The 22778-nt window shown below is 45.1% G+C and overlaps 1 protein-coding gene across 1 annotated transcript; it reads left to right on the top strand.

Annotated features, from left to right (window-relative positions):
• Positions 1-13975: 13975 nt before the first annotated feature.
• SIRPB2 (signal regulatory protein beta 2) lies at positions 13976-17114 on the top strand. The gene is given in 4 exon segments (XM_059134337.1): positions 13976-13980; positions 14049-14399; positions 14923-15306; positions 16946-17114. Coding segments are annotated over 4 exon segments (909 nt in total).
• Positions 17115-22778: the final 5664 nt, after the last annotated feature.

Below are 22778 nucleotides of genomic sequence, written 5' to 3'. Positions count from 1 at the left end.
ATGATACCATGTTCATAAAGCTAAAAACAGCTAATAAAGGGTTTCTAGGGATACATATAAATAGGATAAACCCATATCTTTTCTGAAAGGATGAACTCAAGATTTTAAATGGTGGTTGCCTGAGGTGGGTGAAGGGAAAAGGATGAGAAAGGTGGGCGTGTAGAGGTAGATGGAAGTTAATATCAGGGTTCTAGCTGCCATGCTGGGTGGTGGTTTCATGAATGTTTTTATCACTATTTATTAAAAATAGAAAGAATAACAATATAAGACTGATAAGTAGATATGTCGATAGGTAGATAGATGTGGAGATTATTGGAAGGAAAAGAGGGAAAGAGGGAGGGTGGATGGATGGATGGATGAATGGACACACGGATGGATGAATGGATGGATGGATAAGTAGATTAATAAAAGAGGGTCATGCATGGATCAATGATGAGGGTGTGCTGAAGCAAGAATTGTGATAGGTACAATTCTGCATACTTAAGATCCAAGGGAAAAAAAAAATAGAAGGACAATCCCTAAGGAATCCCCAAGTTCCCTTCCTATGATGACATTTACAAATCCACATTAGAAGGAACGCATTGTTAATGGGTATCACCACGGGTCTAGCACTTCACAAGCAGTATCTTATTTCATCCTCATACCAATCCCACAAGGTGGGCACCATTCCCCACTTTACAGGTGAGGAATCTGAAGGAACCTGCTCAGTGTCACTCAGATAACAAGTGGTGGAACCAAAAAAACCCAGATTAAAACCCAGTTCTGCTCAGTGCTTTCCAGGGAGTCACATGGCCTACTGCCTATGGACAGGTGGGGAGAACTTGACTCATCCTCATTCTACTGCTTCCCAATGTCTCAGGTCTTTTGTTCTACATGAAAGCCCACTCTGTGTCTCTGAATGGGGAGCAGAAGGGAAGAACACATGCACTTTTCTAGTTGTGGAGTAGATCTAGGATTAGTCCTGAGCCCCAAAATAGCCCTGGTAAAGATTTGGGGGAGGTAGTGTAGGCCAAGTCCTGGAGAAGGGCTCTCTGTAGAAGGAAAAATATGCCCAAGGGAAACAGGCATCCTACTGTGTTTGTCTCACTGTGCCCTTGAACCTTTGTAGTTACAAAGATGGAGGTACTGAGCCCAACCTCTATTACCCCCTCAGATATGAATTTCCCCTTCAACATTTTCTACTTGTAGTAGAGCGGCTTCCACTTCAACATTCCTGTCCCCAGCCTCCCATGCTGGGAGCCTGGGGTTGCCCTGGCCCCCCTTCCCCAAACTTCCCCACAGAAGCAGGGCCAGGAGAGGAATGAGGCCAGCCTCATCCCTAGGCCTTGCCTAGGGAGAAAATTTAGAGAGACACTCTCTCTGGGTTGAGCAAGAACAACAAGACTTGCCACATCACATTTTGTGTCCTAGACATCCTCGGTGTCCAAGTCCCCTGACTTTGCTGCTCCCTCCTGTTCATCTTCATGGTTGCTCAGACCCTGATCAGTATGTTCCTCCATCACACTAATAGCCTCCTCGTGATCCTCACTCTGGAGTCTCTAACCCATACACGGCGCAGACCTCAGAATGGTCTTTTCCAAACATCTGCTCAGCTATACTTCAGTAAAACAACAAAACAAAACAAAAAAACTTCAGGTAGTTTCTCAGTCCCTAAGTCATACTCAAGAAGATGATAGCGACTACCCCCAAAGTGTCCCATACCTTGACACCAGAGGGAAAATGAATCAGTCACAAGAGTCCCAGCTTGGACATAAAGATGCCTCCTCCCTTTAGGAGAAAGCTCGTGTTCTGATCAAGCCCAAACCCTCCACACAAATAATGGCTCATTGCAAAGAAGTTAATGCCTTCATTTATTCCACAAATATTACTGAGTTTATACTCTGTAACAGGCATGGTTTAGATACCAAGGAAACATTGGTAAACACTGGTAGGGATGGTCCTTACCCTTGTGGAGTTTACAATCTGAGGAGGACAGATACTAAAGAAAGAAAAGAGGGAAGGAGACAGAGAGGGAGGGAGGAAGAAAGAAGAAAGTGATACGTGTCCTGAAGAAAATAAAAGACGCAAGATACTGCAGATTGCAATGACAGAGTGCCAGGGAATCAGGAATTAAATGACAGCTATCTAGGAAGAACAGTAGAGAAAGCCTTTCTGAAAAGGGAGTATTTGAGCTGCTATCTGAAAGCTGCAAGCACCTGGGGAAAGGTACTCCTATTACATGATCCCAATGAGCCAAGACCTAAGGAATTTGGAACCTTCGAGGAAGAGGAAGGGGGCCATTGAGGCTGGCACTGGAGAATAGTTGATATGGAACAGTGCTGAAGAGATGGGCAGGAGACAATCACGGAGGGTTGCTGGCCATGGTGGGGAGTTTGGATTTCACTCAAAGAAGGATGGAAAGATAGTAGAGAGTTTGAATCCACAGAATAAATTACAAAATCAGATATACATTTTTAGAAATCACCATGACTCCTGGGAGGTAAGTAGATTAGAGGAAAGCAAGTAATCAGAAAATTCAGTTGGAAGGTTACTGCAGTAAACTGGGGACAAGGAGGGTGGCTGAGTTATGGCAGTGCCAATGGAAGGAAGGGAAATTGACTAATGCGAAGGGTACTTGTTTGAAGACTGAAGGTGGAATGTAATGAAGAGAAGTCATTGGGAATGGCTTCCTGGCTAGACTAAGCAATGGATGAGATGGGGAGGACAGGGGGAAGAATAGGTTTGGTGGAGGGAACTAAGGGTTCAGTTTTGAACATGATACATACAATGTTTGTTCATCACCCAAGTGCCAATGTTGAGTAGGCTGATGAACATTCAGGTCTGGAGCTCAGGAGAACGGTCAGAGCTGGAAAGAGATTTTTAGAGTCAGGGTCTGGAAAGCTGGTGGCTAGGGCAGTTTTTCCTTCTTCATCCTTCTTGCCTTCCAAAAGCCCTTGGACATAATGCAGACTCTGGCTCTGGTACCAAAGGGGTATTTCTGTAGACATGGCTTGGAAAGAGAAGCAGAAGGACAAAATGTTTCCACCTATCATGACAGCATGAATTTATATATTTTTTCTCTTGCATATTCATATGATCTCTGCAGGGACTGAGAATGTCCCCCTTCTCCCCTGTCACCCTGGGCTATCCTGGTGATTCTCTGTAGTCTCATTGGACATTGGGGAGAGGACTGCAAAGAGGGTGACCTATAAGAAAAATGTTCACAAGTGGGAAGTTAAACACCTGAGAAATGCTGACAATTTTACGTCCTGGTCAAGTTGAGCTGGTCATGTCACCTGATACACCTAGTCCAACCCTTCTTTCCCAGACCCTGTTGACAAATAGCAAAGTTGTGTCTTGGAGAAATTAGGTGACATGATTAACCTAATGCAACCAAACCTTGATGCAACTCTCAAACCATCATTCTAGGTATGCCAAAAGTATTACATTTTGGGGGATGACTGGATGGCTCAGCTGATTAACCATGACTTTGGCTCAGGTCATGACCTCAGTGTCCTAGAATTCAGCCCAACCTCAGGCTCCATGCTCAGCATGGAATCTGCTTGCCCCTCTCCCTCTCATGATCTGTCCATCTCTCTCTCTCAAATAAATAAAATCTTTTTTTTTAAGTATTACTTTTTTTTTTTACTTTTCTATGACTTAACATAATTTTTATTTTAAGCACCCTTTCAGGGACTTAAACTTGACACTCAGGTTATCCTCAGTCAAATCAGGGCTCCCCCAGTCTCTCCATCCCCAGTAGTGTCCAAGTTGTCTCTGTGACATCAGTCTCTGCAGGTATGAGCTAGCATGTCCATCACCCTGTGTTGCCTTTAACTTTAGATCCACACCAGTGGTGTTAGAATTAACTTCTTCCTGATCTCAAACCTTCCCTCCATTTGTTCACCTTCAGCTTTTCTCACAATCCTCCTAAGCACATTGGAAAATCTGGCTACCTTGGGATCCCAGGAAACTCTGCAGGGTGGTCTCAGGTCCTCTCCACCCAGACAGAGCCCCTATCCAGATCTGTTCTATTGCGGGGCCAGACTGGGGGCAGGAACTCCACAGGTCATGTCACCAAGAAGGAAGGTCCAAGTCCTGACTCTCCAATCCCTCCAAATGGGAGCTAGGGTTTGCAGGAGGAGCAAGTTGCAGGACCCTTCTCAGGGCTCCACCAGTGCTGGTTCCCTCTAGCTCCCTTTCTCCCCAGCAGATCGGGCAATGTTGCCTAGTCTCAGAAGTGTGTTGAAGGGGATGGGAGGGAAAAGAGAGAGAGAAACTGCCTTTACAGGAGACTGTTCTTCCAAACTTCCGCATCTTTCATCTGAGCTCAGCCATTGAAACTCAAAGATGCATTTACACTCTATACAATCTCCCCTGGGACAGATGCATTACATTTATCTTCTCCCTAACCTGGCCACAGCAAAGCACAGAACACTGGAGAGAAAGGCATCTGTAAAAACTGGGCTGCAGAGCTGGGCAGTGACACCAGCAGGCACATTTTATAATTACCTGTCAGAAGTCTATGCTTTCTAAAGCCCAATGCATCTCAACTCTGAATGTACCATTGAACTGCACACTTTAAATGGTGAATTTTAGGCCCCGTGAGTTGCATCTCAATAAATCTATTAAAAAAGATTAAAAGGCTGCAACAACGTGAGGGTATTATATAAAGTTATTTAGTTTCTTTTCTTAATAAACATCAATTTGACTTTGGAGGAGAATATCTAATGCATCCAACCACATAAAACACTAATTCTCTCAACTACACAAAACATCAAATCTGTGTGTGCCTTGTTCTCAACTTTCCAACACTCCTCCATTATTAAAATGTGGGAAGAAAGAAAATAATGAGTTTCATGAAAATCATTTGGAAACCTCATTTTTCCCCAGATTCCGGGATGGAATTGATTTCAGGCTTGGCAGAAAAAAGAAAAAAAAAAAAAAATGCACGAGGGACGCAAATTCAGACAGGGATATATTAATCAAACCGGGATATATTAACCGGTTCTCAGAACCTAGAGCTCTGAATATCCTGCCAATAGTTTCTATGATGCTTTAATAACGGTAAGTATTAGACCCGTCCGTACAGGTTTCTTAAAAATCCACCATCTGTGCACAGAGAAATCTAGAAGAATTCTGCTCCCCAACCCCCAGGCTGCCATACTCTTCCCTTCACATCCGATTGGCTAAAATCTCAACATCTGTCTCTCAACCAGTTACTCAGCCAATCACTGGCCAGGAGGTGGGCCTCCATAACTGATGTGGTCCAATGAAGATCCAGCTCCCGGGGCTGAATCTCCCAAATTTTATTCTCCAACTGGGACCTCACCCTTAGATATTATATCTAACTGCTTCCTCTGTAGCTCTACTTGGATGCACAAAAACATCTCACACTCACCATTTCAAAAACTGACCTTCTACTTATCCCCCCAAAACCTGCCCCACCCACAGACTTCCCTATTTCAGTTCTGGGAACTTCACTCCTCCAGGTGTTTGAGCCAAAAATCTAGGCGGCATCCTTGACTCTCCTCTCTCAGCTCACATCCTTTCTATCAGGAAACCGTGTTATCTCTGCTTTGAAATGTATCCAGAAACGACCACATCTCTCCATCTCCACTCCCTGAATTCATTCACCGTCCTCTGCTGGATTGCTGCAATTAGCTCCTCACTGACCTCCCTGCTCCTGCCCTGGCCTCGCCTATCCATTCTCGATGTAGCCAGCAGAGGAGCCCTTCAAAACAATAGATCTTGTCCTTCCTCTGCTCCAAAACCTTGCAATAGGTGGTCATATCACTGACAGAAAACGCCAAAGTCCTTACCTTGGCCCCCGTGACTTCTCACCACAGTCTCTCCTCGCCCCATTTTTTCTTTCATAAGAATGATCACTTTTCTAACATACTGCATGATTTACTTATTTACTTTACATATATTGCCTGTCTCCCCCACACACCCTCTCCAACTATATATTGTCTAAAAAAAACAACCTCACTTTAGTATATGTGCTGCCAAAGCAAGCACAACAACCTCACTTTAATTCTAGGGATATAGGTAGGCTTAAAGTGACAGGATGGGGAAAAAAAATATTCCATGCAAATGGAAACCTAAAGACAGTAAGGGGTGGCCATACTCATAGCAGATAAAACAGACTTTCAGGGGGGAAAAAGTCACAAGAAATAAAGAAGGTCATTATATAGTAACAAAAGAATCAAATCATCAGGCAGGTATGACAAAAATCAACCAAAAATAGATTTAAGACCTAACTATATGACTTAAAACTAGAAACTTCTACTACAGAAAAACATTATTTAACATTAAGAAAAAAAAAAAACTGCATCAAAGAAAACATCAACATGAAGAAAAGGCAACCTATGGAATGGGAGAAAATACTTGCAAGTCATGTATCTTTAAAGGGTTAATATCTAGAACAGACAGAAACCTCCACAAATCAATAACAACAAAAAAGAACCTGATCAAAAATGGGTGAGGATTTGAATAAACAAACACCTCTCTAAAGAAGACCTAGAAATAGCCAACAAGCATATGAAAATAGATGGTCAGCCTCTCCAAGCAGAAATGAAAAAATAAACTTAAACTTACACTGAAAAAATAAAATTAAATTTAAAAATAAATAAAGTAATTAAAAAAAAAGAAAAGAAAAGAAATGCAAAATCAAGAGTCAGACGCTGGGGTGCCTGGTTGGATCCGTCAGTTAAGTTTCCAACTTTTTTTTTTAATCTTTTTTTTTTTCAGTGTTCCAAGATTCATTGTTTATGCACCACACCCAGGGCTCCATGCAGTGCCCTCCGTAATACCCACCACCAGGCTCACCTTTCCTTCTCCTAATGTCCTCCATGTTATTCCTTATGCTTCACAAGTAAGTGAAACCATAGGATAATTGACTCTCTCTGCTTGACTAATTTCACTCAGCATAATCTCCTCCAGTTCTGTCCATGTTGATACAAAAGTTGGGTATTGATTTCAGCATAGGTCATGATCTCAGGGACCTGAGATGGAGCCCTGCATAGGGCTACAGTGAGCATGGAACCTGTTTAAAATTCTCTCTCTCCCTCTCCCTCTGTGCCTCCCCCCTGCTTGGTGAGCTTGCTCTATCTATCTATCTATCTATCTATCTATCTTAAAAAACAAAAACAAAAAAGGAACACCTGCTTAGACAGTTAAGCATCTGCCTTTGGCTCAGGCCATGATTCCAGGGTCCTGGGACTGAGTCCTGCAGGCTCCTTGCTCAGGAGGGAGCCTGCTTCTCCCTCTGCCTGCTGCTCCCCTTGCTTGTGCACTCTCTCTGTCAAATAAATAAATAAAATCTTAAAAAAAAAAAAAGTCAGGGGCACCTGGGTGACTCAGTGGGTTAAGGCTCTGTCTTCCGCTCAGGTCATGATCTCAAGAGTCCTGGAATTGAGCCCCATATCAGGCTCTCTGCTCAGCAAGGAGCCTCATTCCTCCTCTCACTCTGCCTGCCTCTCTGCCTACTTGTGATCTCTCTCTCTCTCTCTCTCTCTGTGTCGAATAAGTAAATAAAATCATTAAAAAAAAAAAAAAAAAGAGTCAGATGCTTAACTAACTGGGCACCAGGGCACCCCATTCAGCCTTTAAGAAGAAGGCAATCCCATCACAGGCTACAATATGCATGAACCTCGAGGAAATCACACTAAGCAAAATAAACCAGCCACAAACGGACAAATACTATATGATTCCTTTTATATTAAGTATTCTAAAATAGTCAAAATCATAGAGACAGAAAGTGGAAAGATAGTTGCCAAGGGCTGAAGGGAGAAGGGAGTGGGAATTAGTGTTTGAGGGGTATAGAATTTCAGTTTTGCAAGATGAAAAAGTTCTAGTCATCTGTTGCACAACCACTTAAATACGCTTAACACTACTGAACTGTACACCTAAAAATGGTTAAGAAAGTAAACTTAATGTTATGGTTTGGGTTTTGTTTTTTACCACAATACGAGAAAAAGAACACAAGTACACATACAAAGCTTCGAGATGAATAAAAGGAGCCAGACACCACCAGTCACTGTATGACTCTATTTATATGAAATTCAAGAACGAGCAAAACTGGTCTATGGTAATAGAAATCAGATTGGTGGTTATCTATGAGGCCGGAGTTTTGAGCCTATTAACAACCACAATTGAGATAGGACCTGCCCTGTGGTTCTTCTTCTGATTCCAAGATGCCCTTCAGCAACAATCATCAGGAAACTTTAAAAAGAAATAAAGAATTATTCCTTATGAGACCTGGAAATCACACAGTAAACCTGGAGCCACACAGCAAGGTCACAGGAAGACAGTGAGTGTGCATGGGCATGGGGTTCTGTTTTTATTGGAGTCAAAGGTAGGGCGCTAAGGTTTCCTGGGCTCACTCTTTATTGCTGAATTTAAAACAGGGTAGCAGAAATTTAAAGCTTGGGAAGAGAAAAAGGCAAGAGGACCAAATGGTCAGTTACAGAAATTAACCAAGATCTCTGAAACAAAGGAGCAGCAGCAGGTCAAGCCTGGCTCTTTATCCAGGCTGGGGGCTGTCCTGGTATTCATTTGAGAAGTGGATGCCTCCTTGAAATGCATGCCTTGGCCATCAAAGCTTAAGTCAGGCACTTGCATTACAAAAAAAAGAAAAAAGCCAACAACTGTCAGTTCACAGCCCTCTTGGGGAACTTCTTGCGTGTAATCTAAAACTGGCCTCCTGAGACACTCCCCCCCCACCCCCCCCCCCCCAGGAGAGATCAAAGAAACAGGTCAGTCACTCCAGTCTGATAGACAGCAGTTTTATTTGTGTATTTATTTATTTAGTTAGAGAGAACAAAAGGCAGGGGATGGGGCAGAGGGAGAAAGAATCTTAAGCAGGATCACCGTGCTAAATCAAAAGGAGCTTACATACAAGGTTTGTTTTGGGTGGCAGCAAGAGGAATGGATCCGCCCCCTCCACTGCCAAAGTTTAAACATTTCTAGAGTGGCCTTAACTGGGTTCAGTCTTATATACCGTCCAAATGTTAACACCACATCACTATCTCCAGGCCACGTCCCTGGAGCAGCCTTTGGGTGTGGGAAAGGCACATGGAGCCCCTGTTTGGAGGACAGGAGGCAGTGTGGAGCTTCCCAGTCCGTAGGTTCAACTAACAGGTCAATGGGTGGTCACAGCTTTTCCATGACCTTCCCCAACATCTTGGAAAAATACACCCACTGTCCGCATGGATGGCTCACATCCCCACTGCACTGCCATTGGCCATGGACACAATGTCTGTGTCCCCCTCAACTTCTTATGTTGAAGCATACACGCCCCCTTCAGCGTGATGGTGTTAGGAGGTGGAGCCTTTGGGACATGACAAGGTCATGAGGGGGGAGTCCTCAGGAATGGGATTAGTGCCCTTTTAAGATGAGGCAGGACACAGTTTCCTTCCCCTACACAACTGTCAGGGCCTTACACAGAGATTGAATGTGAAGGAACAAGAAGGAACCCTCTCTGGCTCATGGTGGTAATTATACAAGTATATACAGATACCAAAAGTCTAAAAATTCAGTGAGCCCCAGGTAATACTTGTGCACTTGCCTACAGTATTATGTGTGTCATACATCAGAAAAAAACCTTCAAACAACACCAACCAGCATGTCACGGGATTTGACATAAAACAGGAAAAGAAAACGAGAAAGGCCAACCAAGCCACAGGACAGGACACATTGCAAATAGCAGAAAGTCAGGTTCAAGGACCTCAGAGGCTTCAGTATTAATGAGTCTTTATATATGAAGATGGTATTTCCTCTCCATGCTCGCCAACATTGGTATGGTCGATCTTTTTCATTTTAGTCATTCTCACAGGTGTGTAGAAATAGCTCATTGTGGTTTTATCTATAAAGTCTGTACTGGTCTCACCTCTCTCATTCCTGATTAGTATTCTGAGTCTCTCTTTCTCTCTTTCCAGTATGGCTGCAGGTTTATCAATTATAATGATCTTCTCAAAGATTTCATTTTTATTGACTTTTGTCTATTGTTTTTTGTTTTTTAGTTTGTTGATTTTCATACAGATATTTGTGGCTTCCTTTCTTCTACTTACTTTGAATTTTATTTGCTCTTTTTTTCCTGTTTCTTCCCTTTTTTTATTTATTTTTTTTTTTTTAAGAGACAAAAGCATGGGTGGTTGGGGAGGGGCAAACTGAGAGGGACAGAGAAAATCCCAAGCAGGCCCCACACTGAGCACAGAGTCTGATGCAGGGCTCTACCCCCAGGACCCTGAGATCACGACCCAAGCCCAGATCAGGAGTTGGGCATCCAACCAACCAAGTCAACCAGGTGCCCCTCCCTGTTTCTTAAGATAGTAACTGTGGTCATTTATTTAAGTCTTTTCTTCTTTCTTAATATAGTCATTAAATGCTATAAATTTCCTGACGCATCCCACAAATTTTAATATTGTGTTTTCATTTTCATTTGGATAAAAATACCTTCTAATTTCCCTTTCATTCTGTCTTTAATGCATGTGTTATTGGAAAGTATGCTATTCAGCTTGTGAATAACTCAGGGTTTCCTAGGCATCTGTTACTGATCCTAATTTAATTACACTGTGGTTAAAGAGTATGCTTGAATTCTTCTTAACTTGTTGAGACCATTTTTATGACTCAGAATATGCTCCATGTTGGCAAATGTTCTTTGTGCACTTGAAAAGAACTGTATATCCTCCTATTTGGGGGTCATAGTGTTCGACAAATGTCAATTAGACTAAGGTAGTTGACAGTGCTTTTCAAGTCTTCTGTACTCTTTCTGACTTTCTGCCTACATGTTCTATCAACTGTGAAAAGAAGGATATTGATATCTCAAAGTATAGCTGTGGATTTCTCTGATTCCCCCTGACATTCTACTGGGTTTTGTTTCACATACTTTGAAGTCCTATTATCTGGTGCACAAATGTTTGGGATTCATAAGTCTTCTTGATTAATTTTCTCCTTTATCATTATGAAATAACATTCTTTCTTCCTAGAGATAGTCTTTGCTCTGACGTCTACTTTACCTGATATTAAGATAGACATTCCAGCTTTCCTTTGATTAGTATTCATACGCTATATCTTTTCCCATCATTTTCCTTTTAACATACATGCACCTTCAATATTTACAGTGCTTTCTTGTAGGCAACAGATAGTTAGGTTTTACTTTTTTTAATCCAATCCAACAATCTCTCATTTTTACATGGTGTATTCAAACCATTTACATTTGAGATGACTTTTTACAAGATTAGGTTTAGATCCTAGTACCTTCCTATTTGTCCTATTTGTCCTTTGTTCTCTTTTTTTTCTTTTTCTGTCTTCTTTTGATTGACAAATATTTTTATAATGCTCTTTTGTCTCCTTCATTGGCTTATTAGCTATAACTCTTCATTTTGTTGTTTAGTGGTTGCTTTAGGGTTTACAGTATTCATCTATAATTTATCACCATCTATCTTTAAATGACAGCACACCATTAAGTGAACAGGATAGGAAACCTTCGAAGGGATTCTAGTGTCTCCCCCACTGCCCAGTCTTTATTCTACTGTTGTCAGAACTTTACTTAAACACATGTCAAAGCCTCACAATAGAATGTTATCTGTTTTTATCATTTCAGGGTCTAGCTGTTCAGCTTTGCTGGATGGAAACAGAGCACTTCTCTATGAGTACTCCCTTCTGTGTGTTCTACCCATTGCTCTGTCAATCATGAGGTATTCCAGTTTGGCTGGTGGGAGCAGGCACTATTCTCAACCCTGTGCTGAGTGGAGGGCATCTTTCTGTGCTTGTGTGTGAGGTGCGGGGAAACGACCTGAGGCCAGGGAACAAACTACCAGAAAGGATTAGAGTGAACAGACCTGACTGGCTCACATCATGGTGTTTGAGGGCAGATGCTGTTGAACTTCTTGGAACTAAGAGCTCCATAGACAAAAGCAATCCCTAGGACTCAACATGAGGTATGACTGTGAGGCGGTTCCTGGGCTCCTAGCACAGGCCTAGCCAAGGACAGGCAGGAAAGGTTTTTAGAATTCCACATCCCCTCCCCACATCCTCTTAGAAGGAAACATCTGCCTCACCTCCCTACTCCCCCACCTCACTGGCAACAGAGAAACACCATGATATCCTGCAAACTTATGTCTTGAGGTGAGATGGAGTCATCCCTCTGATGGTCACATACATCAAGGGGAAAGTTGAGGCACAAAGCTGATGACCTACAATGAGCAGAACTTTAAGTCACCTGATCTGAGTCCAGATCCTGTTCATGATGCCAACTGAATATATGGTCCCCTCATGTTTCTGCCCCCATCAGTTTTCTCATCTGGAAAATGGTGGTAACAAGAATAATACCTACCTCAGGGAGTTCTTGAGGGGAGCACCTGAGATGATGTTCATAACCCAGCTGTGAAAGAACTTGCATGGGAGGCCTCAGCCCTCTTTCTCGATGTCCATTTTGAGGTAAAACTCAGCAGTTCAACCCCCAAAGTGGTTGACCCCTGAAAATAAATATAATATTATATGTCAACTGTACTTCAAACTTTAAAAAAATGTTTTTAAAGTTATAGAACTGTATATAGTACAATTTCTGGTATTTACTGTATGTAAATAATACTTCAATAAGGTAGTTTTAAAAAAAAAAAATAGAGGGGTGCCTAGGTGGCTTAGTGGGTTGGGCCTCTGTCTTTGACTCAGGTTGTGGTCTCAGGGTCCTGGGATTGAGCCCCACACTGGGCTCTCTGCTCAGTGGGGAGCCTGCTTCCCCTCTCTCTCTGCCTGCCTCCCTGCCCACCTGTGATCTCTGTTTGTCAAATAAATAAATAAAATCTGGGGAAAAAAATGAATTCACGTGGCTGGAGGGGAGGCACCTAGGTGGCTCAGTTTGTAGAACACGTGACTCTTGGTCTCAGGGTTGTGAGTTCAAGCCCCATGTTGGGCATAGAGATTACTTAAAAATAAGAAAATCCAAAAATTACAAATTTTGGAGGACAAGGGGAGATGGAGAGGAGAAGGGAGTTGAGGAAAATTGGAATGGGAGGTGAACCATGAGAGACTATGGACTCTGAAAAACAATCTGAGGGTTTTGAAGGGGCGGGGGGTGGGAGGTTGGGGGAACCGGGTGGTGGGTATTAGAGAGGGCATGGATTGCATGGAGCACTGGGTGCAGTGCAAAAATAATGAATATTGTTACGCTGAAAAGAAATAAAAAATTAACAAAAAACAAACAAACAAAAAAAGAAAAGGTCATATAAGACAATATTCTCACTTGGGAAAAGAAAAAGAAGTCACAGAAAGCAGGGAGGATGTTTACCCTGAATATCACAGCACATGCATTTTGTGTGATATATTTGAGTGCTGAGAGCAGGGGCTCCAGAAACAGACTGTCCCCTTCTTACTGGATGAAGTGTTAGTTTGGGTGACCATAACAAAGGGCCACAGACTGTGGTTTGAACAACAGGAAAGCATTTTCTCTTCCTTCTGGAGGCTAGGAGTCTAGGTGAAGGTATCAGCTGGATTGGCAGCCATCTGCCATCTTCTCTCTGTGCCTCCACGCGGGCCTCCCTCTATGTGTATCTGTGTCCTCATCTCCTCTTCTTATAAGGACACCCATTATATCGGATTGGGGTCCACCCTCATGCTCTCATTTTAACTGAATTGCCTCTTTAAAGACCCTGTCTGCAAACGCAACCACATTCAGAGGTACTGGGGGTTAGGATTCCACAGTGAATTTGGCCATTCAGCCCATAAGTAGCGATCCTGGGAAACTTACCTAACCATCTGGGAGGATAGTAATATGGCTGCCCACATCACAGGAGAATTGGGAAGAATAAATGGTCATACATGTAAGACTTGGCACATGGTGGGCACTTAAGTGCCATCTATAATTTTTATGTTCTCCATCTAATACCTCCGTTCTGTCTCTCCAGCCAACCTCCCCATCTTTTGCACTTTCCTCCCCTGACAATATCCCTCCAGCATCCTGATCAATTATTCCTGGTCAGCTAATGCCTAGATGGGGTCAAGCTCCCCTCTGAGGGCTCCAGGTCCTTCCTGCTCAGCACAAAGACTTTCTTCTTCTGTTGTAGGAGCAAAGGGAGTGAGTGGCAGGTGCTACAGCCCAAGGGCCCCATGCTGGTGGCAGAAAGTAAAGCACTCCTACTGTGGTGGACAGTGGATGGCTCTGACACTGATGACATCCTTAAATGGGTCAAGGTGAGCCATCAGCACCGGCAGGAGATTTGTAACTTCAAACATGGCTGCTTTCCTGGGGTGACACCAGTGATCCAGGAGACACTGGAGCCACTTGGTTGTGACTGTTCCATCTATATCCACAATGTCCCCAGCAAGCATGCTGGAAGCTACCACTGTGTGGGGGTTAGTGACTTGAGTGAGAAATCAGAAAAGGTCCTAGAGGAGGGCACCTCCATGCTTGTGAATGTTGAGTAGCAGGCTCTGCAGGTCCAAGCACCCTGTTCTGATCTACATCCTTTTACCCACAGCCATGCTGTGCACACGAATCCCAGCGGCACATGAAATAAGTGGAAAAGGTGCATTTTCACTTGGTGCAAGCATGTCTGAAGGGCTTCCTGGGATCCTTCCAAGCTGAGACAGGAGCCTTCTCTTGGTCCTACAGTCATCTAGGTTTCCGATCTCAGGGGGATTTTCTGGGCCATCTCCACCACCAGACTGAGAACTCCCTCCTAGCAGGGTATCTGTTCCACCTAACAGGGTATCTGTGTGCCCTGCTGAGCTTCATTTTTCCGGATCTTAACATCAGCACATAAGAGGTACTGAGAACTTCTCTACTGAGTGAATCTACTTGAGAGTAATGGCAGGATACAGAGGAAGTCACTGAGTTGAGAAATCAGGGAAGAGGGGAGAGAGGGCAGATATGAGGGAGGTCATGAGCGGACAGCGGAGGAAGAAACAGAATACAGCAAGGCCCCTCTCTTTGGCTTCAGGAGCCAGGGACCCAGACCCAGACCTCTGGATCATCCAGCCCCAGGGGCTGGTATTGGCAACCACTAGAGACACTGTATTCCTGAACAGCACAGTGCTTGGAGATAGTCCCCCAGAACCCATTAGGTGCTTTTGGGGGGCTGGCCTAAGCTGGGAGGCCATTTACAACTTTGAAGGTATCTTCCACCCCAACATGACAGCAGTCCAGGACTCCAGGAGGGATTTTAGCACTCTTCTGCAAGGTGCCTCCACTGAGTAGGTAGGCAACTACTACTGTGCCAAGTTTCAGAGAAAACTCAACGGACAATACCTGTCTGGACAGGGCACCAAGCTGAGAGTAAAAGGTGAGACAGGTGGTTTAGGGGGCATCAGGGCGAGGGGGAGGTGTCAGGGCACTTTCAGGGAACTTTCTGTCACGTCCCAAATAAGTCAGCTGTTCTCAGCCTCCAACCTTTACACAAGCCATTTCCTCTGCCTGGAATTCTTTCTCCCTCTCTCTCTGGAGAACTCCTACTCGTCCTTCAAGGCCCAGCACAAATAGCCCCTCCTCTGTGAAACCTTCTGTTTCTCCCAGGCAGAGTTAATTTCTTGCCATGCTGGGCTCCACAAAACTTTGTATATAGACCACCAATGATTTAACTTCCTCTCTTCACCGCCTTGCACTGTACTAGGTGTTATAGATCCCACAATGAATCAGACATTGTCCTTACCCCAGAGATGCTTCCACAGGTCTAACTATAGTCCCTCATAGTTGCAGGGTTTGACTTCTAGCCCCCAATCCCAGGCAGACTCATCTCGATGACCCTAAGTCATAGCATAGGGGCTCAGGAAGTGGCAGGACAGAAAAGAAATGGGAATGAGAGACTGTCTCCCTTCTTTGCAACAAACTGCACTTCTCCCCAAGAGACAGAATTCAGCATGAGCATGTAGACAGGATGTTTCTATCAGGTAAATGTACCTATCTGCTGTGAAGGTAACTAGTCCCCACAGACAAGGGCAGTCAAACATGGCTTGGCCGTGGGAAGGGAACAGTCCGACTTCTAGGGTTATCTGACACCAAGAAAATAGTCCCAGGACTTCTTCTCAACTGTAGAACCAGGAAAACAGAGATCCATGTTGAAGCTCAGTCAAAGAAAGGACTCTCTAACAACCAGTGCTGGCTGTTCAGAGGGCAGTCTTGCTTGAGAGGTAGTGAGCCCCCCATGAGCCAGGGCAAGGATACAGCATGAAACTATATAACACAGCACTGGAGAACATGGCTTTGTAGACAAGCATTCTGGGTTGAGCCTCTTTCTAGCTGTGTGATTGTGGGCAGGTTGCCTCGCTCCTTAAATAGTTGTTGTCCTGCTCTGTGTACTAGAGGGGAGAAAGGATAAGAATCAGAGAGCCTACCTCACAAGATTGTATGTAGATCTGATAAGATTTACACATGCCAAGTGCCCAGAACCATGCATGTCACATCACCTCTTAATACTCAGGGGCACTTGCGACTGGGGTAAGGTTGGGGGTGAGACTTGGGGTAGCAGCCCCGGATGCTCCCTATTGCTCAGCCCTGTTCCTGCCATTCTTGGGAGTGAGACCACCTGGTCCCATCACTTCTCTGACATATATATCCCTAAGCAAATCATATCCCCTCTCTAAGTCTGCCTCTTTATCTGTACCAATACATTATTATCCTACCTTGCAAGATAAGTTTAAGGATTATATTAGGCAATTAGGAAATACTTAGCTCAAGGTCTAGGGGAGAGGAGCTGAGCAACCAATAAATGAACCCAGTTTTCTATGACTGTCGGAAGTCAGGAATGTTGTCAAGATGATTAAGCGTACAGGTAGGATATTGGGCAAAGCCTCTTCAGATCCAGGACAGAAGGAGGGGAGGTCTTAGATCTCTTCTCTCAGTGTAGAGAGAATGTGGCCCCGTGGTTTGTAGCAGCTGGGCCAGATTTCCCTGTGAGGACACTGAGGTCTGGACTATTGGGGCCTCACCCAGGCTCCTTCCTAAGCTCTCCCCTGTGTCCTCCAGACCTCCTGTCTATGCTCACACTCTGATCCTGCAGCTGAAGACAGTGATCTTGGTTGCACTCCTGCTGGCCCTGGCTGCCTGCCGGAGGAGGCCCTGGCAAGAAGACATCAAGACGCCAGGCCCAGCAGGACAGAGCCCCCCTTTAGCATGGGGCGTGGACCATGGGTGAGAGGTCAGCCCCAGAGTGGCTCCTCTGAGTCGGGAGAGAGGCCAGAGCTCCCCAGCCATTTCTCTGCCTCTGATCTCAACCTCTAGATGTTCCCCAGGTCTCATGCCAAGTGCCAGGATCTCTACATCTGGTTTCCACTCACCTGGTGAAGTTCTCCACTGGGCACTGCTTGGGCTCCCTTCTGGTGTGCGTGTCTCCTTTTGCAGCCCATGCAAGCCCTCCTTGTCCTTCAGGGCTTTGCCTGGCTCTCCTCTCAGGGTCCTTGTTCCTGCTACAACCCCTTCTGGAGTGGCTGCTCCCGTCTTCCCCTCTCCACATTTTCTCATGCAGCAAGATCCAACTCAGAGACTTTCTGGAAGTTTTTCCTAAGCACCTCTGAGCTTGCAGAGCCAGACTGCCCAGGTCCTCCACTTACATCCTTCTCTCTCCATTTCCCGCCTTCTTTCCTTCCCCACCATGGCTGGCTTGGGTGGCTATAACAGTTAAACACAGGTTTGGCAACTTTTACAAAACTCTTAAATCACAGTGGCTTAAGCCAGAAGAAAATTGATTTCTCTAGTAATAACCAAGCATAGGCAGGCCAGGCAATAGTGGATTCCTTCCTCTTGTGGCTACCAGGTCCACATCCCAGGCAGCAAGTCTAGGGAGGAAGGCAGGAAAGAAGAGTAGGACCCTCCCCTTCAAGGGCACAGCTGAGAACTTGCTCACATCACCTCTAATTGGCTGGAATGTGGTCACATGGTCACAACTAGCTGCAAGGAGGGTTGGGAAATGTAGTCTTTATTCTGGCAGCCCTGTGCCCAGCTGTCATTCTTCACTAAAGGAACCAAAGACCAAATGTCAGTAGATAACCAGTAATGTCTACCTCAGTGGCCAGAGGCAGCTGCTTCCTTGCTCTGAGTTCAATTCCCAGCTGAAAAAGCAAATCTTCGTACCACCACCTGCCATAGGGAGTATAAGTCCCTGCAAACTAACCCCCTCCCCAATTACATATCCCGTTACCACCCCGTAAACTGACTCTGCCCTGACACCCACCTGGCCATTGGCCACACCACATTCCTTAACTCATCCAAGTATCCCTGCTCAACCATGTCCTTCATGAGGGCTCCCAGACGGTTCTGTCCACCATGATATCTCCATCCCTCTCATTGCCCTCACGCAGCAGACGTGTTCTTCCCGGCATTCACTGCTGCCTGAAATAAACATGGGTCTATTTCCTTCATGAAGGCCAGTTGTCTCCTCCAGAATTTGAGCTTACTGAGGGAAGGGGCCTCACTTTTCACCATTCATAAAAAGTCATAAAAACCCAGTCATAAAAAGTAGTTGAAGGCGGAAAATAAGCCAGGCACTAATCAGTGTGCTGAGAATTGAAGAGAAAAGTCTGTTCTCTCAGGGCATCCCTACTACTGGGGGAAGACAGACAATGAGCCAGTAAATATAGATAAGTAACATGTCACATGGTGGTGAGTGCTAAAGGAATAATAAGGCAGAATCTGGGCTTGGGGGGGTGCTTGCCAGAGATACGTTTTATTTAGGGAGGACAGGAGGGTCCTTACAGGTAAAGTGACATTTGAGCAGAGACCTGAATGGAGTGAATAGAGAGACTTGTAGCTTTGGGGGTGGGGTAGTATAATAGGCAAAATGAACAGCAAGTGCAAAGGCCCTGAGGAGTATGCCTGGCATGGCACAGGAAGTGTCAGTACCAAGCAGGTGCTTGGCAAATGCTAGACCCCCTATAGCGGGTGTAGACAGTAGAGATAAAATCCACAATCTTGGGAATCTGCTCAAATTCCTGTTCTCTATTCATCTCTTGGGTGAGTTCTCCCCAAGTGTCTTGGTTTTCTTATCCATAAACTGATAATGATATTATCATTTCCCTTCTTAGGTCATTTTGAGGCTGAAATGCATTGGTGCATGTAAGACATTAACTGTGCCAGCCTCAGTGGGTATGCGGGTGGGAGCAGACCCCAGAAGAGGTGGAGAAGGTCCTAGCAGATAAAATGAACCATGGGTAACTCAGGGAACCTTGGTGGGCACTAGGGAAAACCTGCCATTGACAGACTGAAAGAGTGGGGGAGGAACTGGAATCAGAGCTGCTCACTCCAGCTCCTCCCCTGCTTTAAGATCCAGATCCCTGCCCAGGCAAGATGACCCACCAAAGACAGAGAAGGGGGTGGGCCCTGGGCCACAGCTCCTAACACAGGCTCATCCTGTTTGAGTCTCAGGATCTAGACCTCTGGAGGTCAGTTGATGTCCTCCAAGTCTCTCTGAATCAGAGCACCAGTTTCTTCCCACCTGTTCTTCTGTTTTCTCCTTTCCTGCTCCACTTCTTTCTCTCCTTCCTTCCCCACCAATGGTTCTTGCCCTCTCCTCCGTATTCCCTGAAAAACCACGTCGAACCTGCCCAGGCTTGGCCTCTGTGGCAGCTCCTAATGAGAGAGATCGGTCTGTTCACATTGCTCTGCTTGGGCCTCCAGGGCCCCCGACTTGCTCCTGCAGAGAAGGCCTGGAGCCAGAGGAAGGGGAGGGATAGACAGAGGCTTCCTGCATCCCACCACCCTGACGATGGCAGCCTTGAGGGTTCTATGTTGGAGTGGGGCAAGAGGGGGTACCAGGTCTGATCAAGTATACCCCACTATGACCCATAAAACACATACAGCTCAGAGTGTATCTGGGTTACTGGGCCGGGAGTGGGGCAGTGGGGGGGCGGGTGCCAGGCCTAAGTCAAGCACGATATTACATGTTTTTAAACCATCTAGATTGTACTATATAATGGTGAAGGACCCCAGGTCAGAACTATAGTATAGCCTATAAGTTTTAACATTCTTTTTATAACCAGCTTATGCTAACTAAGAAACTGTGGCCCGCTGACCATAGATAAGGGAGTCAGCAAGCAGCATAACAGGATAACGAATAGCAAAAATCTGTGTTTAACCCAGCTGTTTCTGGCTTCTGTATAATAATGCTTCTAATGCTTTGCTAAGAAATGAAAAATTGCTTAAACCCTCGTTCGCTGTGTAATCAAATAAAGTTATACCCTTCCCCTGTTAAGAATTTCCCCTACTACTAAGTAAAATTGATAAGGGTTGCCTCCCGTACCAAGGCCGGAGACGTACGGTTCAGCACGTACGCTAGCTGGAGACGTGCGGTTCAGCACGTATACAGATAAAGGTTAGAAACGTGCAATTCAACACGTACCCTCTACTGTACACTACCTGAACGGTGACTGGCCAGAATGTATGGTTGGTTTTAAAGGATTGGCTACCTGTGTGTAGGCCTTACTGTAATGCTTTGAAATTACTGGCTAGAAAAGTGAGGGCTCTGATGTAATGGACTGTAAAATTCTATATTAAGGGACTCCCGAAACAGATCGGGGCTCTCAGGCACTGACCCATCCTGGTCAAGTGTCCCTGGGAGTCCGAGCATGCCCGAATAAAATCCTCTTGCTTATTGCATCCAGTGGTCTGTGAGTGTGTCCTTGGGTGCGGGTCCTCTAGGGTCTTTCAATGGCACTTTATCCCACATGTCATTCCCTGCCTTGTTCTTTGGCTCAACATTCGAGATTTCTCCAGGTTGATTACCTGTAACTCTAAGTCATGTATCTTCATGGCCATATGGCAACCTCCCTGTAGGAATCCATCACATTTGTGATTCTCTTGATGCTGGAGACCTGACTTGTTCCATTATCTCACTATTGCCCACAGAAACAATGTCATCGTGTTTCCTGGTGTGTGCATGCCAGCATTTACGTGGGGTGAACACCCACAAGTGGAGTTGGCGGGGATCTAGGTTTCGTGATTCTTACACTCCACTAGGTTTGCCAAGTTGTGTTCTGATGCCTTAGCATCACAAAGGAAGGTCCCTCCACCCACATGTCCTTCTAGGACCTCACAGAGCTGAAAACCCACTTTTAATAACCCGAACTTAGACCCTAACTCATTTGACATATGAACTAAAAGTACTTTTTTGCATGGTTTTAAAGATATACCAAGTTTCCCAGGAATGAAACTACTGTCACCAGAGGGAAGACTGAACTTTGTGTTGCTCACAACTTAACAAGGTTTTTTTTTCTTACCATTTTGAAAAACTATGTCACCCACAGCAACACACTTATAATATTTTAATCATGCATCAAACAGCCCCGTACAGGGGCGCCTGTACAGCTGTCCAACTCTTCATCTCAGCTCAGGTATTGATCTCAGGGTTTGTGAGTTCAAGTCCCACGTTAGGCTCCACACTGGGCGTGGAATGTTCTTAAACAAACAAACAAAAAACATCCCTGTACATAGAAGCAAGCCCCTAATGGCTCATTTTGTCTTGCATTATATTTATCCCTGAGAATTGAAATACAGATCATTTTACTCCAAATTATTTCTCCAGTTAGGGCACAATGCTGATTTTTTTCAACATGTGTAGGTCAGTTTTATTATATCTGAATTCCATTTAAGGTAGCAAAGTGGTGATAGAAGTGTTTTTTACAAAAAAGAGGATGTGGATCTGAGGAGGCTGTGAACACTGGACTGGCCCAGCTTCCACCCCCCGCCTTGTTTAAAAGCAGGCCCTGAGGCCCAGAGATGGAAGAGGCCCACCCTCACCACCCAGCTTGTCCCTGCAACCCCAGCCTGCATCCACGATGAACACTGAGGGCAGTGTCTCTGCAGTGTCTCTGCCTTCACTTGGGGAAGGCATGTTTATGGGTCGGCGGACTCAGGCCATTTCTCCCCACCACGAAGGCACCTGTTTTATGGAAAAGGACAAGTTTTATTTATTGAAATTGGATCACATCCCAGAGTCAGCTCACCACTCATCAGGGGGGCCAGGTACCTACTCTGTATCCTTGTCCTCAGATTGTGACCTTGAATTTCTCATCTGGCTGCTCAGATACTTGGTCTCATTCATTCACTCCTTCATTAATTCAGCAAAAGATCATTAGGTGAATATTTTATATCAGTGACTGCAGGTTCCAGGAGATAAAATGACAACTAACATTTGCAGAGGGCTTAGTAAGTGTCAAGTATAACTCTGAACAGTTCGCACTGGATCCTCACACCTCCCTCTGAAATACTATAAGGGGCTCCATTTACCCATCAGGACACTGAGGCTAACGGTAATCGGCTTCATGTTTGGGTTTCAACCCCAGGCTGAGTCCAGAGTGAGTGCTGATAAGCCATATTGTGCCGGAGACAGCCACAGCCTCTGCTGTCACGGGAATGGTGGCCCTTGGGGAAGGATGACACTTAACATGGCATCACAGGGCATGCACAGGATATCTGATGGAGAGCCCAGGGATGCAGAAAGGCCTCCTTGAAGAAGGAATACCTAAATTGAAGGGAGGGGATGTGCAGAAGCTGATAAAGGGAAGAGGAAGAGAAGAGAATCCCAGGCAGGATGGCAAGAGACAAGAGGACAAAGAAGCTGAGGACCTGAAAGACGGGATTGGGTCTCAGAAGGTGCCCTTGGAGCAGGAGCCTGAAGAAAGCCGGGGAACACCTTGCCCACGGGTAAAGAAAAAGGGAAGTGCCGCCTCTGGCAAGGCTCTGATGCAAATGCACGCTTGGCAACAAGTAGGGAGCAGCAGAGGAATTTAGGGAAGCCTAGGAGATGAGATGGAGGGGTGGGCATATTTCACACTGGTCTTGCCGGCTAGGAGATTCTGTCTACTCC

This window comes from Mustela lutreola, chromosome 9, assembly GCF_030435805.1.
Source record: "Mustela lutreola isolate mMusLut2 chromosome 9, mMusLut2.pri, whole genome shotgun sequence".
In the NCBI taxonomy this organism is placed as follows: Eukaryota; Metazoa; Chordata; class Mammalia; order Carnivora; family Mustelidae; genus Mustela; species Mustela lutreola.
The sequence above is the reverse complement of the archived record's forward strand: the minus strand, read 5'-3'. Positions and strand labels throughout refer to the sequence as shown.